Source organism: Guillardia theta, assembly GCF_000315625.1.
Source record: "Guillardia theta CCMP2712 unplaced genomic scaffold GUITHscaffold_31, whole genome shotgun sequence".
NCBI lineage: Eukaryota > Cryptophyceae > Pyrenomonadales > Geminigeraceae > Guillardia > Guillardia theta.
The window spans coordinates 233,994-249,390 of NW_005434643.1; the positions used below are offsets into that span (position 1 = coordinate 233,994).

The following is a 15,397-nucleotide window of genomic DNA, read 5'->3' on the forward strand; positions in this document are numbered from 1 at the left end:
TAGGCCCGCACCATGACCGGGCGTTCAAGCCAAGTTGATTTGATAGATGGAGAAAAAAGACAGTAACTTCTAGCTAGCAATGACGCTCTGCTTTCAGATCGCTGACTCTGCTGACATAACGTGGGAGGAAAAAGCTCTCATCCAATTACGGGAGCAGAGTGACAGCCATTGACTACCCCCCACCCACCCACGCTCAAGAGGGGTAGGTAGTTGCGCCTCTGCATTTACTCATCCTCATAATGAAGCTCACCCCTCCTTTTCCCATTCCCTGAGGGGTACTGCTCTAATAAAAGTACCCCACCCCTGCTAAACCTCCCTGGGCCTTGATGGTTGCTTCAGAATGACCACAAGGAGGAGAGCTGTTTGGCAGTGAGAAGCCGGTATGGCAGGAGCATGGCTGCCTATCCTCATGGCTCGGACGAGCGATCTTCATACGTCGCTGCCTTCCGCTCCCTTCAAGCGTCAACAAAGTTGATCCATGACCTTGCCGTCAAGTTTCACCTGCTAAGCGGGAGCAGACAAATGTCGTCTGCTCGCAAAGGCAGCGGGTTCACGAGGGGCATTGTTTATGCTTTAATGGCCTCATCGTTCCTTGCTTGCGATACGACTCGTGAGTACAGCTGCTTTATGTCGCCTCACAGATTCTGATGATGTTGACAGCTGTGCAATGGGAAAACATTCCTCCTGTCGGACAAAGTCCGGCTGCAAGGTATGGTCATAGCATGGCTGTGCTGCATAGTGCAGAGGGAACGCCGATCCTGTACGGAGGGTGAGTCTTGATTTCTCTCTCGTTCTATCCTTAAGCGCGTTGTTTGTTTCAACTTGAACTTTCAATTCGGGGAGCAGCTCCCGAAAGAAGAATGGGGCGGAGGAGATCCTGTGCGATGTGTGGAGGCTGGATTCAGTCGGGAGATTCTGGAGTGAAGTCAAGCCTAACAGACACAACTCAAGTGTCTGTGCTCTAGACGGAACCGCTCACAAGGATCCTGGCTGCCGAAGTGGACACACGATGATCTCGGTTGGCCAGGCAGCTCTGATGTGTGGGGGGTACGTGTCGAGAAGCAATGAGAGCTTCTCTTTCTATGATCCTCTGCGCCTTGACTGCTGGCTTCTACATTTCATTCCGTATCCTTCATGGGAGCAAGTATCGTTCGAGGGCTCGACTCCTGCCGCACGGTGGGGTCACAGCATGTCTTTCGACGAGCGCACGGGGCACGCACTATTGTTCGGAGGAGTAGACAGCACAGGCATACATCCCATGGACGACTGCTGGTTTGTTCCCATCACAAGTGCCGCTGCCTCGACCCTCCAGTGGCAAAGATGTCAGGATGTGACCGGCACTTATCACCCCTCAGCGAGGTTTGGTCACGGGACAGTGTTTCACAGTGACACCCAGTCGTTCTTTGTGTTCGGTGGTTTTGCTCATCGAGACTCTGCTGTCTTGATGGACAACTCTCTGTGGGCTCTCATTGACTTCGCTGACAAGGCTGACGTGCGTTGGGAAGAAATCTTCCCCAACTCAAAGAAGCCCACAGGCAGAGGTTTTCATTCCATGTGGCTTCTGAACTCGCAGTTGTTCATTCACGGAGGTCAGGGATGGGGAGGGCAGGGAACGTCTTCAGTAAGTTTGAAGTCAGAGAGTGCAGATGCAGTATCCATGACGTTTGCTCCAGGTGTTCTCCGACACTTGGACTTTCGATGTTCACACTCTGCTATGGTCGAAATTTGGCTCATCTGAATCCGCTCCAGCAACTTCGCACATGCCTGTCAGTGTTGTCTTCTCGTCTGATGCGTACGGCTTTGGTGGTCTTGGAGCAGAAGGGCAGGAGACGGGCAGGTTGTCCAAGTTTGAAGCTGGATTTGGTTGGACTACAGGTCTTATCCTCTGCTCCCTTCCTGTCTTGATGAACCCCCGCAGAGTCTGCGGTTGGAAAAAGTCCCCCGGCGAGAACAGGTCACGTCCTCTTCTACGATTCTTTCAATAGGCTCTTTGCCTCTCTTGGTGTCAGTTACGGGCCTTCTCGCCTCGACGACCTCTGGAGCTTGGACCTCAACGATGGTCGCTGGACTTGCCAGTATGGCGATGATCCCTCGTGCCAGAAGCCTCTGCCCACCCTCCGACCTCAAGCACGAGCATTCCCTTCCTATGCCTCATCAGGCCTGGTGAAACTTGTGCATGGCGGGGTGCTTCTGAATGACAAACTCTGTACTGCGTATCCTCTGAGGATCGCCAACGCCGAGATGGTGGATGACTTGTGGCTGTTCGACTCAGTCGCCATGCTGTGGTCTCCGATAGCGCAAACTGCGCAACGACCACAGGCGAGAGCGTTTAGCTCGATGGTGTCCGTGTCATCCTTGGACGGATATCGTCAGCCTTTCGCAATTGTCGGGGGAGCATCAGCACTGAAATGTGCAGACAACCCAAGCTTCTGCGATGTGTTGCAACCAATGAATGACATCTGGCTTCTTGACGCGTACAGCAAGGTTGCTTGCGAAGAAACTGATAGATGATACTGATAGATGCTCAGAGTGCTGATGACACCCGCAAGATGGCGAGCTTTGACGGGAAAGATGACGTCATTCAGATCAGTTTACCATCCTGGTAGACCCATTTGATGAAGGGTGTGGAGCTGACAAGACTTGAAGGTGTGCATCGGCTGCCAGTCTGTCTCTTCTTCATTTCGACTCTTGGATTTGCTTCCACGTGGTAGACTCGTCGCCTATGATCGTCTTGGAAGCGTACAGCAATGCCCTGCCAGTTTTTCGGTTGTACATCCAGAGAGCGCAAGGAGGGATTTTCGCCTCGCTGCTTCTCCGTCCGGGAAAGGTAACGCTGATGAAGCTGTTTCCAAGTAACGTTTAAACCAAGGTCGAGACACTTGTCAAGACGTGGGGCCCAATAGAAGATACAATAGTAGGACGATGGCATCATTTCTGCCTCACCTTACGCTTTGGTCGAATCTTCTCTGCCTTGCATGCGGAGCCAGACGTGGGGGTAGCTCAAGCCTTCCTCTTCATCGACGGGCGAAATGTGGGCGAGGCAGGAAGAATGTTCGAGAAGCTCGACATGAAAGCGACTCTCCGCCTGTCCACCGGCATCTCGTCCATCTACATCGGAGGGTCACGGACGGCCAAGGAGGCTGAAGGGTACAGGAGCTTGCAGGGAGACGTCGACCAGTTCCGACTGTGGTGGCCCTCCTGTCCTCACTCGACCGACCCCAGCAGGTGCAACCCTTATGCCTTCCTGTACCCGATCCTGCGAGATGGGACCAGAGTTCCTTCCGCTGTCGACCAGACCAGCGGCAAGAGACTGTCTGTGAGTGAAACCTCCTCCTCTCTTCGCCTCTCTCCGCTCATCCTGTCAACAGGAGGCTGACGTGGAGATGCGCCATGTCGCGTATCCTGTGCAACAGAACATGTTCAACACAGTTGTAGCTAGTCCGCATGACAGCGATGTGCTTGTAGACATCAAGTTCGACGATTACACAGCACAGGACGGGAGACACCTCATCAATTCAGCCCATGGAGGTCCCTCACTCTGTTCCGGCAGTGATCTCACTGCCTTCTGCGACGGCTGCCCGTTCCAAGAGCGATGCACCTTCGGCAACTGCGGCGACTTTGACCTTGACTGTGTGCAGCAGGGCATGAAGGACTTAACGCGGCTTGACAAGTACGCACAGGAGGAGGACTGCCAGTGCCTCGACCTCGTCGACTGTCCCACGACCATCAGGAACTGCAAGTGCCCTCCCAACCTTCACAGGACGTGCAAGCGATGCTATGAGCACGCGAGGATTTGCGAGCCAGGAGGAGAGCTCTGCTTCGCTGACGGAGACATGAAGTACAACAACTCCTGCTCCTCCATTTCCTGCGCGACCCCGCAGACGATTCACAACCTGTGGTGTCCGGCAGATCTCTGTGAGGAGTGGGAGTGCTCCTGCTTCGACCCTCTTGCTCTCTCCGGCCTCCATGCTTCCAGCGTGCGGGTTCAAAATGGTGTGGGGATTTGCGACAGCTCCTGCCCTGCTGGGCTCTGTATCGCAAATAATTCTCAGCTGGCAGCAGCTTCAGGCTTGTCGAATGTGAACTGCTGCGAGCTGATCGAGTTGGAAGTAGCTGGGGGAGGAGAAATGTGCCGCAGGTGGGAGACGAAGAATGTGTCGGGCAAGGTGAAGAACTTTTGCAAGGACACCTACTTCCTTTACGGGACCTGTGAGATAGAGCGATGCTGCGTGGCGTGCGAGGTTGTGGCAGGTGTCGTTCCTTCTTCTCCGTCTAGCCAGCAGGGTCTTGTCTGCAGCTTCTCCACAAGTTCCTCGTCTCAGCTCTCGATGGACTGTAACTTGTCGCAAGAACCCGCGTCTGCCAGTGCCAACACGATTTTCCTCCCACTATCTCATGCGGAGGAGGAGAACACGTCTCCGTCTCTTCTGCAGCACCTGCAAGACAGTAAGCAGCTCACTAAGCCTGCAAGTTCTGCCTCGGGACCGCAGGAGCTCTCGGAGATGTTGGTGCGGTCATGGCGTCATGGACGATCAGGCGAGTGGGCAGGGAGCGAGCGAGACCCTGAGGTGCGCCGGCTGCCGGAGAAGCTCAAGGGAGGAGCGTCTGGTGTGAGCGTGAGAGACACGTGCGGACAAGGCTTCGAGTGGTTTCCCCTCCTGGGCTGCGTCTGCAAGAATCGCGTCCCTTTCTCCTTCACGGCGTCAGAGACGAGCAGCGTCCAAGGCGAGCTCAACACGCTCACCTTCCGAGTCACCTTCCTCGTCGACGTCACCAACTTTGACCTGCCAGCCGTCAAGGTGGAGAGAAACAGCAGCGGGACGGGGGAGGGCGGCGTCCTCGTCCTCGTGCTGGAGGGGCTCACAGGAACGCTGACAGCGGACACGGAGGAGCTGCCAGTCAGCTGCGCAGCTTCCGGCCCGACCCTCTGCCGTTGGAACAACCAGGACGCTGACTGCAACTCCCTGCCCTGCAGCGGAGTCCAGGCGAGCTTGTCGGCTTCTGCTGGGGCCGGGCTGGGCTCGTGGCGAAGAGACGTGGGGACACTCACGGTGGTTGTCACGAAGGACATCTGGAGCTCTAGAGCTGACCCGCGGCCCTTCCTCGAGCTGAGCTTCACGGTGCGCAACCCTCCTGTCTCTCGTGCTCCTGTGCTCCCCCTCCTCTCCATCTGCGGAGTCCAGCACGCCATCTCCGACAGCTCCGGCCTTCTCAGCTCCAGCAAGTGGATCATCCTCGGGTCTGCAGCCGTCGAGCTCATCAAGGAGGATGAGACAGGAAGCAACTGCAGCGTCGCGTCCGTCCGCTCTGTCGGCTCTCAGAGCAACGCGATCAGCGTCCTCCTCCTCGAGTCTTCCAGCAGCAGCGCCAGCTCCTTCACCTCTCGCCTGCCACAGGGGACGGAGGTGGTGACGCCAACCAAGTCGCTGATAGAGACTGTGATGCAACAAGGAGCCGACAGCTCGCTTCTCCTCACCGTCTTCGTCAACTCCACGGCAAGAGATCGGCAGGGCGGCTGCATCCAAGACTCTCGCAACACTCTCCGCGTCTGCCTCCGCGGCGTCACCTTTCTCGCTCAGTTCTCCTCCTCCTCGGCCCTCTGGCTCAACACAACCGCCAAAGAGCTTCGGGCAGGGAGCAACGAGAGCTTGCAGTCCCTTGAGAGCTCCTCCTCCCTTCTGACGGCTCTCTCCTCTCCCCCTTGCTGCTTGTTGAACGGCGTAGCAAAGTCCTGCGGAGACAAAGTGTGTAAGCCAGTGCATGGAGGTACGCTTGTGCTGCTGGGACAGGATACCTTCACGAGGATGCCCGCAGTTCAGCTCTCCTCGCGTCCTCTGCTGTCTTCGCTCTCTGACCTCTCCAGCTATCTCACTGCTCCTCCTCCCTACCAGCCCAGGAAAGGCTGGCGGCAATTATGCGCTGATGGCGCTCAATCCTGCACCTCGAGGACTAAGAAATCCAACTGGTTCCCCGTCAGGTTTGGACATGCGGTTGCCATGCTGGACGAGTCGAAGATGCTCGTGTACGGGGGAGTAGGATGTGGAGCATGGGGGGGCGGGGGAGAGATCTGCTCCTCCCTCTCTCCTCTCAACGACCTATGGGAGTTTGACTTGCGCAAGTTCTTCTCCGGCCTCCCTCCCATGACTGCCATCGCCATGTCACCACAGCTCAGCGGCCTCTCGTTCTTCACCCTGCTCATCTTCAAGGTGTCAGAGATCAACGTGGTCGTCTACGGGGGGGAAGAGAGCAGCTTGCTTCCTCTCCAAGTGCTTCTTGGCGTCAACCCCGCAGCCAATAACCGCTCCTTCCTCACCAGAGAATTCTCGCTGCAATCTAGGGCGGCCAAGCTTCACCTCTCCAACACTTTCCCTACCAGCAGCGGGTCAGCAGCTGCTTGTAACTCTACGCATGTCTTCATGTTCGGAGGACTCGTCAAGAATTCTCTCACCAGCTCTGTGCTCATCTCTTCCCTTTCCTCGCTGCTTCCTGAAACTTCAACTTCTATCCTCCCCGTCATCGCTGACAGCCCCACCCCGCGAGCCTTCGCTGGCGTCCTCTCAGTGGATGCGGCGGTGCTGGTCATGTACGGGGGCGAGCAGGACAGGAAGGGGCTGCACCAGCTTTGGCAGCTCGACCTCACCTCGCAAACATGGCGCATGCTTGGGCTGACCTCGTCCAACTCCTCCTTCGGCCCCAGGCTGTTGTCGGCGATGTCCTTGTTCAAGCTCCAGGCCTCCTCCTCTCACGCCTTCATCGTTCACGGCGGGATCAAGACCTCGTACGAGGATGGCAAGACGTTCATGTCAGGTGAGGGACAGGAACATCAGCCCACGAGCGACGCGATGCTGTTTGTTGAGACCTCGGAGCAATCCTACAGCGTCACCAGGTTGCGACTTGACATGACCGGACGACAACCTGCAGCTCGATGCTTGCACTCCATGCTGACCGGCCGATTCGTCTCCTCGAGCAACGACCTGGTGCTGCTCGGAGGAGTGAACAGGGAGGGGAAGGCAATGGCAGACATGTGGTACATCGAGAGCAGCGAGCAGAGGAGGTTCGCCAAGCTTGTCTTCGTCCTCGACCAGCTGAGCCCAACGACGCTGCTGGGAGCTCAGACCGACTTGCTGATGCTCATCAACACGTGCGCCACAGTCAGAGCCCCGGCCGTCACCTCGTCAGACCTCAGGGTCCAGCTGAGAGGGAGTACGTCAACTGAAGTCCAGCTGGAGGTGGAGGAGGGTCAGCTTCTGTGTCTGCTGCAGGCGTGGAGAGACGGAGAGGGGTGGAGGGAGTCTGTCGCAGCTCTCGAGCGATCCCTCGCAAGACCCTCATGGCTCCGCAACGCCTCTTGGTCCCCCGTCAACGGCAGGGCCTCCGAATTTGACGCGCAGGCTCTCAACGGCTACATCGCGTACGGGCTGACAGGCCTGGGCGTCAATGCCTACGAGTTTGACGTGAAGGTGTCATGCGAGCGATCGAACATGTCGGCAAGTGAGTGAGAGGCTGACGGCTGCTCGTTTCAGTCTTGTGCTGCCTGCTCTGACCCCTCACTCTGCTGCCTGCTCTGACCCCTCACTCTGCTGCCTGCTCTGACCCCTCACTCTGCCGCCTGCTCTGACCCCTCACTCTGCCGCTTGCTCTGACCCCTCACTCTGCCGCCTGCTCTGACCCCTCACTCTGCTGCCTGCTCTGACCCCTCACTCTGCCGCCTGCTCTGACCCCTCACTCTGCCGCCTGCTCTGACCCCTCACTCTGCCGCCTGCTCTGACCCCTCACTCTGCCGCCTGCTCTGACCCCTCACTCTGCTGCCTGCTCTGACCCCTCACTCTGCCGCCTGCTCTGACCCCTCACTCTGCTGCCTGCTCTGACCCCTCACTCTGCCGCCTGCTCTGACCCCTCACTCTGCCGCCTGCTCTGACCCCTCACTCTGCCGCTTGCTCTGACCCCTCACTCTGCCGCTTGCTCTGACCCCTCACTCTGCCGCCTGCTCTGACCCCTCACTCTGCCGCCTGCTTTCACTCCTTCACCCTACAGGATGCCTGCGAGGCGTTTGCCAACAACGCAATCAGAGTGGAGGAGCAAGTCCGACCGTTTACTGCGGCAACGTCTCCTCTCCCTCTGCCTGCCCTCAAGGGCTCGTCTGCTCTCTGCCGCGACCTCGGCATGGGCATCAGTCGGTTGCTCTGGCGATGGACGACAAGGTTTGAGCCTGGAGAGGGCGAGGAGCGGAGCTGACGGGCCTGCAGGATGTCTTGCTGACGTTCGGAGGTCAGGAGTCAGACCTCGTCACGAGTCAAGGATGGAAGTTGAGCAACGCGGTGACCTCAGTCTCCTTCAGCTACAACGATGCCACCTCAGTCAACCTCTTGACGTCCTGCGACCTTGACTTGACCTGCCCGCCGCCAAGGAGAGACGCAACCGTTCGCATCATGGACAGCGAGGGGGGAGCGAACGGCAAGCTCCTCGTCTTCGGTGGGATGGGATGTCAGAGCCAAGAGTGCGGGCAGTCAGGGTTCCAAGACTTTCTTGCTGGTCGTTCCTCCTCTTCTGCCGTCCTCTACGACGATCTATGGTGCTGCTGCTGCCTCTCCCACGAGTTATACCTGACAAGCCCCAAGGTACCTCGACCTCCAAGACCTCACCATGGAGTGTGTCACCACAGGAGATTGCCGGGCGTTCTTGCCATGGACGAAGGTGAGGAGAGGACGGAGAGGATGCGGAAGAGAGCGATGCTACTCTAGAGTTTTCACACAAACCTGCCAGGTGGAGGTGGCAGGGAGCAAACCTGCGGCTAGGTTTGCCGGCGGAGGGATCGTCGACACATCTGACAACGAGCTGTACTTATTTGTGAGTAAGGGAGGTGCTTATGAGAACAAGGAGAGAAATGCAGGAGGTTGGCGAGTGTCTGAGTAGGAGGCGAGTGTGAGGATGGGGATGAAGAGGAAGGAGGAGGAGGAGGAGGGGGAGGAGAAGGAACTGATGGGTATCAGGGAGGAGTAACTTACGAGGGCTCTACCTTCCGCGAGCTCTCGGACCTCAACGAGTTCGCTCTTGCCGATCCCTTCTACAAGTTCTGCAGTGCGACCGGACAAGGACTGACAGGAGCCGTTGCTGGCGTCACCTCAAAGATTTTCCTTCAGTGCCAGGTTGATCTTCTTTCCTCCTCTCTCTTGTCTTCTCCCTCCTTTTTAAAGCATTTGTTGTCGTCTCATCCTTCCTCTCCTCTCATAGGACAGCTTCCGACGCCCAGCTGACGGCGCGAGGTTCCGCGTGGAGCTTGTGAGTGCTGGATCTCCCTCCCTTACTATCTCCCCTGTCGGGCTCGGGCAGGGGATGTACGAGGGGTCCTATACACCAGTGAAGTCGGGGTCGTATTTGCTCAAAATCTACGTGGGGAGAGGAGGCGTGCAGCATCAGAACCTGATCGAGGGCTACGACAAGAATCCCTCCAACAGCATCCATGAGTTCGAGCTCCTCGGCAACCGCAGCAACCAGAACCCCTTCTCCCTCCTCGTGGCTGCAGGAACAACCGATGCCCTGGTGTCAACCAGCAGCGGCAGCTTCCTGACGCTCACCACAGCAGGGTTGGCGTCAAGTTTCATGCTGACAGCAAAGGACAAGCACGAGAACTTGTCGCCGGGAGGAGACTCGGTCAGCGTCATCATGATCCTCTGGGACCCTGCGAGGAACGTGGCGGTGGAGCCGGACCTCAAGCCCGAGAGCGCAGCTGTCAGCGACAACTCGGACGGGAGCTACCACGTGGCGTACAGGATCACCCGGGCTGGAGCCTACCGGCTGTCCGTGTCCATCAACGGGCAGGAGGGGATGGGGTCGCCCTTCCTCCTAGAGGTCGCCAGCTCTCCCGCGGATCCTCTCAAGTCTTATGTTTACGGCGACTTCTCAAGCATCCGAGCAGGCGTCTCCTCCTCCCTCTTCGTGCAGACTCGCGATGGCTTCGGCAACGCCGTCAGAGTCGATCCGGCCGTCGCTCCCGCAGGGTCCGAGAGGATCAGCTTTGAGTTTTGCACATCGGTGGGGCAACAGGACGAGAGCGTGACGTGTGAGGGAGGCAGTCTGGACCTCAACGTCGGCATCACAGTCGAATACGGGATCAGTCCGGATGGATACAGCAACAACAGGAGCACAGGCATGCCCAACTACGGCTTGTATCGCATCACTTACTTCCCCTTCAACGACGGCATCGTCTACCCGCAGGTGCCTCCATGGCTTCATCTCCCTCTCTCCGTCTGTCTCGCTGACCGTCTCGCAGGTCCGTCACGGAGTCGTCTACGTCAAGTGCATGTTCGATACCAGCGGCCTATCAGTGGACAACATGATCCCAAGCGGGCAGGAAGCTGACAGCTGCATTGCTGCGGTTTGTCTTCCCTCCACATCCCCCTCCCCCCTCCCCCTCCTCCCCCCTCCCCCCCTCCTCCCCTCTCTCCTCCTCAAATCTTCTCTGCAGCCCCTTCCTCCCTCCTCCTCTCACAGTTGTGCATCAGATCCTTGCCAACGAAACAGGAGCAGCAAGGCGACAGTCGCGGGTTTCTCCGCGGAGGATCAGCTCCTACCATCACGACTATTTTAACGTGAAGGTGCAAGCTACCTTCACAGCTCCAGGTCAGCTCCAGCTGAACTCTAGCAGCAGCAGCTGTTGGTCTCGTTCTGACGATGTCTTCTCTCAGATTCCAGCAAGCTTCGCTTCTGGGTCTCGTGGGGTCCAGCTCTCTGCGCCATCGTGGGTTGTCTGCTGCAGTGCGTCTACAGTCTGTGCACGTGGAAGGGCAGGAGGAACGTCGCCCCTCTCAAGCCCTCGCACATGTCGCGACGCACCAGCACCGCAAGTCAGCCCAACCACGAGAAAGCTGCGGACGAGGAAGGGTTCAGCGTCCTCCGTCACCTCAAGGTGATGCGCTGCTCGCATTGAAGTTGGGTGTGATGCCCCGCACGAGCAGGATGAGGGATACCTTGACGATGCAGAGTTTGTCGCATGCTCAGCCGGACAAGGGAAGGAAGACTCGATCTCGATTGTGGTATCTCATCAGTGCTTGTTTCTCATCAGTGCTTGTTTCTCATCAGCGCTTGTTTCTCATCAGCGCTTGTTTCTCATCAGTGCTTGTTTCTCATCAGTGCTTGTTTCTCATCAGTGCTTGTTTCTCATCAGCGCTTGTTTCTCATCAGTGCTTGTTTCTCATCAGTGCTTGTTTCTCATCAGTGCTTGTTGCTTCCTCTTGATGTCTTGGCAGAAACGATTCGAGGCTGCACAACATGAGATGGTTGCGTCGCTCAAACAAATAGCTCGCAGCCATCAACCCCTGAATTGCTTGCGACATTCCCACGCTCAATCTGTGTTCGTACTCCCTCAGTCGAGAAGATCATCGATTGAAGTGCAGGCAGAAGATGGAAGAGAGATGCTTGAGGACAAATCCTTCTACTCATAACGTGGAGACAAACACTTGAAGCTAACTCGCTATTCTTACATCTTCGACCTGTACATGAGCGCTAGATCGCTATTCTGACATCTTCGACCTGTACATAAACGCTAGATCGCTATTCTGCCATCTTCAACTCCTACATGAGCGCTAGATCGCTGTTCTGCCATCTTCAACTCCTACATGAACGCTAGATCGCTGTTCTGACATGGTTTTATATCACCTACTGGGGAGGTGTAAAATTGAGAGAATGACGGGAGGGGTGGTGTAAAATTGAGGTAGGCAGAAGGGGTGGGGTCATGCAAATTGGAGTGTTGCAAGGGGAGCAATCAACAACAAGACCCTCGGATGGTGGAAGTGAGGAGGAGGGACAGGGACAAAGAAGAGATGAAGGACAGGGTCGATAGATCAGACTAGCTCGATGATGCTCGCAGCTGCGCTGAGATTGAACATTGTAGTGACTTTAATATGCAGCATGATGGCCAACTTCGAAGCTCAAAGAAAAGAAACATGAAACAACCCGTCGCTGCGATCAGTTGAGCTCAATTCGTTTGTTAATGTCAACTCGAAAGTTGTAATGCACATTTGACCGGCATCATTCCTCCTAATACGTGCAGCAGGTCGTCTTTACTTCTTGTATGCATATGTACCTTCAACTTCCCTCTTTCCGTCTCGTTCTTGCCCGCTGGGCCTCCTTCTCCTAGCAAGTTCTTGCAAGCAAGTCAAGCGCGGGCAACTTTACAGCAGAGCATCAGACGGGCGGGATGTGTGCGAATGGTGGGAATGGACAAGAAGGACAAAGACGGGCGGAGAGGAGCCAACCTCTTGCGGCTCTTCTTCCGACCTGACAAGGACAGAAACGAGGCTCCGCATCCCTCAAACGGCATCTTGGTCGGAGACCTCGGAGACCTTCGCGGTCGTTCGACTCAGATCGAGTCGTTCTTCAGTAAGCATCGGGCGAACAAATCTCCCAACGGAGCCTCCGATGAATACTTGTCGTCCTTGTACAGGTTCACAGACGATGGCAGACGACTTTCCTCAATCTCCAGGTATGCAGACGACTACTGGAGCACCAACTTGCTCACCATCTTTCGCTCTCGCGTCTTCAAGAGGATCTTTCCTCGCCTGGTGGTGAACTTTCTTGTGTGCTCGGGAATTGCTGTCCTCTACGCCTTGTCGCCTCTTACGTTCCCAGCCGCTCACGGCCACGCTCACACCATCACGGGATCATTCCTGGGGCTGCTGATTGCGTTCAGGACCAACACAGGGTACGAGAGGTACTGGGAAGCTCGAAAAGCCTGGGGAGCAGTGCACAAGCGTTGCCGATCCATGGCGGTTCTGCTAGCAACGTCAGTGACAGAGGTCGATCATATCGTCTTGAGGGTTTTCCAGATTCTCACGGCCTATCCCTACGCGCTTAAGCAGCACCTGCGAGGACAGCACAGCATGGTGGAGCTCTCAAAGATGCTACCTAAGGAGGACATCAAGCAGCTTGAGAAGGCTCAAAACATGCCCCTGCACCTCTGCATGCTGCTGTCCTCTGCTATCTCCCCTCTGCTTAACTCACCCAAGGTGACGATGAACCTCGTGTGGGAGAGAGCAGAGCAACACATCCAGGAGCTGAACAAGGTGATCACAATCACGGAGAGGCTGGCGACAACTCCCGTCCCTCTCTCCTACTCTCGTCACACCTCGAGGTTTCTCTCCATCTGGACTCTCACGGCTCCCATCTACCTCGTGCCTCAGTGCGGCCCCCTGCTGGCGGTGATCTCGCATCCTCTCATTTGTTGGGCTCTCTTCGGCTCTGAGGAAGTAGGACATATCATCGAGGAACCGTTCGGGACTCCCGGCGACAGCAGGTTTCTCAAAGAGGGACCAGGAGGCATTCGGTTCACAGAAAACCTTCCCCTCCTTCGCTACTGCGAGCAGATCAAGCGCGACATCGAAGCCGTCGAGAGACTATGGCAGTCACTGCCATCTACAGCTCCTCAATGCCTCATACCCATCGGATCATGTGACGTCGACGATCCCGACTGTCAAGCAGGAGTGGTGAGCTTTTAACCCACTTGCGTGGAGTGTCATTGCTTTCTTTACTAAAACTACCGTCAGGTGGAAGTGCAAAATTGAATTGAACCAAGCAAGAGCGGGTCAACAATGTCTCTTTGACAAGAAGGAACGATTTGGTATAATCATGAGGATTTATAGCTTGTTCACGGCGAAATAGATGTATAGATTACACTAGAGTACATACAGAGCATCAGTTTACTTGCCATCCACGTGCTCCAAGGCCTCGAGGAACAAGAGCTCTTGGTAATCCTTGAGGTGCACAAAAGAAAGTGCGTTGTTGTATTTGCTCTGCTGTGCGGGTCCAGTGCTCTCTTGGCTCTGGGTGTTGATAAAGCTCTTGAGATCTTGGCTCTCCATCTCGTCGTCGGATGTTTCCGAGTCACTCGGAGCAGTCTGCTGGTCGACATTTGCTTTCTTGTCATCTTTCATCAAGCAAAGATCGCCAACTTGCTTTCGTTTCCTTGAGTATGGCCACCTGGCCAATCCCAACATTCTGCAGGAACTCTTCAAGCTCGTGAGGGAAATGCCCTGCAAGAACAAAACATGAGTGTGGGTTCGCATGGAAAGAAATGATTCTGATTCTTACCAGGTACTTTGCAGCATCAGATTGTCGCATAACAAAGAGTTCGGATATGTCGTCGACAGTCAAATTCACTATCGATTTTCCTTCCGGTTCTCTATCAGAGTATTTTGCTCTCGGCGCAATGCTGATGATCTTCGATTCTTTTTGTCCGATCCTCATTTCACTTGAAGGTAGCCCAAAGTTCATACAAGGAGGCTTGAGAGGTCCGAGAGACGCTGGAGATGCTAGAGACGCTAGAGGGTGTGGAAGGGAAGACGCTAGCGACGCTAGTGACGCTAGTAACGCTAGTAACGCTAGTAACGCTAGTAACGCTAGAGGGTGTGGAAGGGAAGACGCTAGTAACGCTAGTGACGCTAGAGGTGCTGCAGGAGGAGTGAGGTGAAAGAAAATCGTGCGATGAGAAAGGCAATTGAGAACCCCAGCATACAAACCCCCAATGACCTGTAGTAAAACCTCAAAAAGAGAGCCTTTCAAATAACCGGCGTGTTGTAACCCTGGTGAAGAGGGCAAGAAGTCGATATGAACCCCTCCATATGAAGGGAAAAGAAGGGGTAGACAGAATGTTGGTCAGAATTGGACATGAAAAGGTTTGATACACTATTATAGGTTTTATACAATAATACATATGTCTTATTAAAATAGTTTTCTCGAATTAACTGTGTAAGGGGACATTCATGGATGCCAGCAATTGTCTGTAGTAAGAGATCGTTGCGATAAATTGTTTTTAGCCGAACTTTGTGAGGGTCAGCTGCAGACCAAAATATTTCTTTTCGTCACGATGTCCGAGTTTGGGTGCATGTCACTGTCAGGGGATATGGAGGTCAAATCCAAGAAGTCGGGTGGATTGCCTGCGTAGCCCTGGAACTTGCCGGAATCGAGGCGGTGGGGGTAGGAATGCATGACGAAATCAAATATGCGTTACAAATAACGGTCATGACAAGGAAGCGGACCTCTGTCATCTTCATGTGTAGTAAACCTCATTGAAATGGGTAGTAAATATGATAATAATCTCCAATCCGTGTATTCAAGTTTGGGGAAGAGGACTGGACGCTACTAACCGCCTGCCGGGCGGGCCGGCGGGCCGCCGGCCCTGAATGTCCGACCGTGTCACGGCGACGGTCCGCCGCGGCCGGGGGCCGCAAGTTGGCCCTCACGGGGGCAGTGTACTCCGCGTGCCGCGGCGCGGCGCGCAGCGGCGCCCGCCACTGCCGTCCGAGCAGTGCCGCAGTCACGCCCGGCCGCGGGTCGCACTAGCCGCCGCTGAGCCCGGGGCCCGGGCTGGCAGTGGCGCGGCGCCGCCAGGCGCGGCCGGCCG

The 15,397-nt window shown here is 55.8% G+C and overlaps 3 protein-coding genes across 3 annotated transcripts; 2 read left to right on the plus strand and 1 right to left on the minus strand.

Annotated features, from left to right (window-relative positions):
- Window positions 1-393: 393 nt before the first annotated feature.
- GUITHDRAFT_138345 (hypothetical protein) lies at window positions 394-11,441 on the plus strand (the record flags this gene model as incomplete). The annotated part of the gene is made up of 21 exons (XM_005833157.1): window positions 394-610; window positions 661-769; window positions 847-1,621; window positions 1,674-1,837; window positions 1,919-1,954; window positions 1,986-2,484; window positions 2,529-2,602; window positions 2,647-2,827; window positions 2,870-3,316; window positions 3,369-7,491; window positions 8,035-8,201; window positions 8,247-8,572; window positions 8,619-8,694; window positions 8,764-8,847; window positions 8,991-9,146; window positions 9,232-10,215; window positions 10,271-10,375; window positions 10,503-10,620; window positions 10,686-10,906; window positions 10,956-11,033; window positions 11,247-11,441. The coding sequence occupies 21 exons, from the start codon at window positions 394-396 to the stop codon at window positions 11,439-11,441; spliced, it is 9,135 nt and encodes a 3,044-aa protein (XP_005833214.1).
- Window positions 11,442-12,206: 765 nt separating this feature from the next.
- Window positions 12,207-13,559, plus strand: GUITHDRAFT_138346 (hypothetical protein; the record flags this gene model as incomplete). The annotated part of the gene is made up of 2 exons (XM_005833158.1): window positions 12,207-13,481; window positions 13,542-13,559. The coding sequence occupies 2 exons, from the start codon at window positions 12,207-12,209 to the stop codon at window positions 13,557-13,559; spliced, it is 1,293 nt and encodes a 430-aa protein (XP_005833215.1).
- A 135-nt stretch (window positions 13,560-13,694) lies between these two features.
- On the minus strand, window positions 13,695-14,241 carry GUITHDRAFT_107850 (hypothetical protein; the record flags this gene model as incomplete). The annotated part of the gene is made up of 2 exons (XM_005833159.1): window positions 13,695-14,027; window positions 14,086-14,241. The coding sequence occupies 2 exons, from the start codon at window positions 14,239-14,241 to the stop codon at window positions 13,695-13,697; spliced, it is 489 nt and encodes a 162-aa protein (XP_005833216.1).
- Between the last annotated feature and the right edge of the window lie 1,156 nt (window positions 14,242-15,397).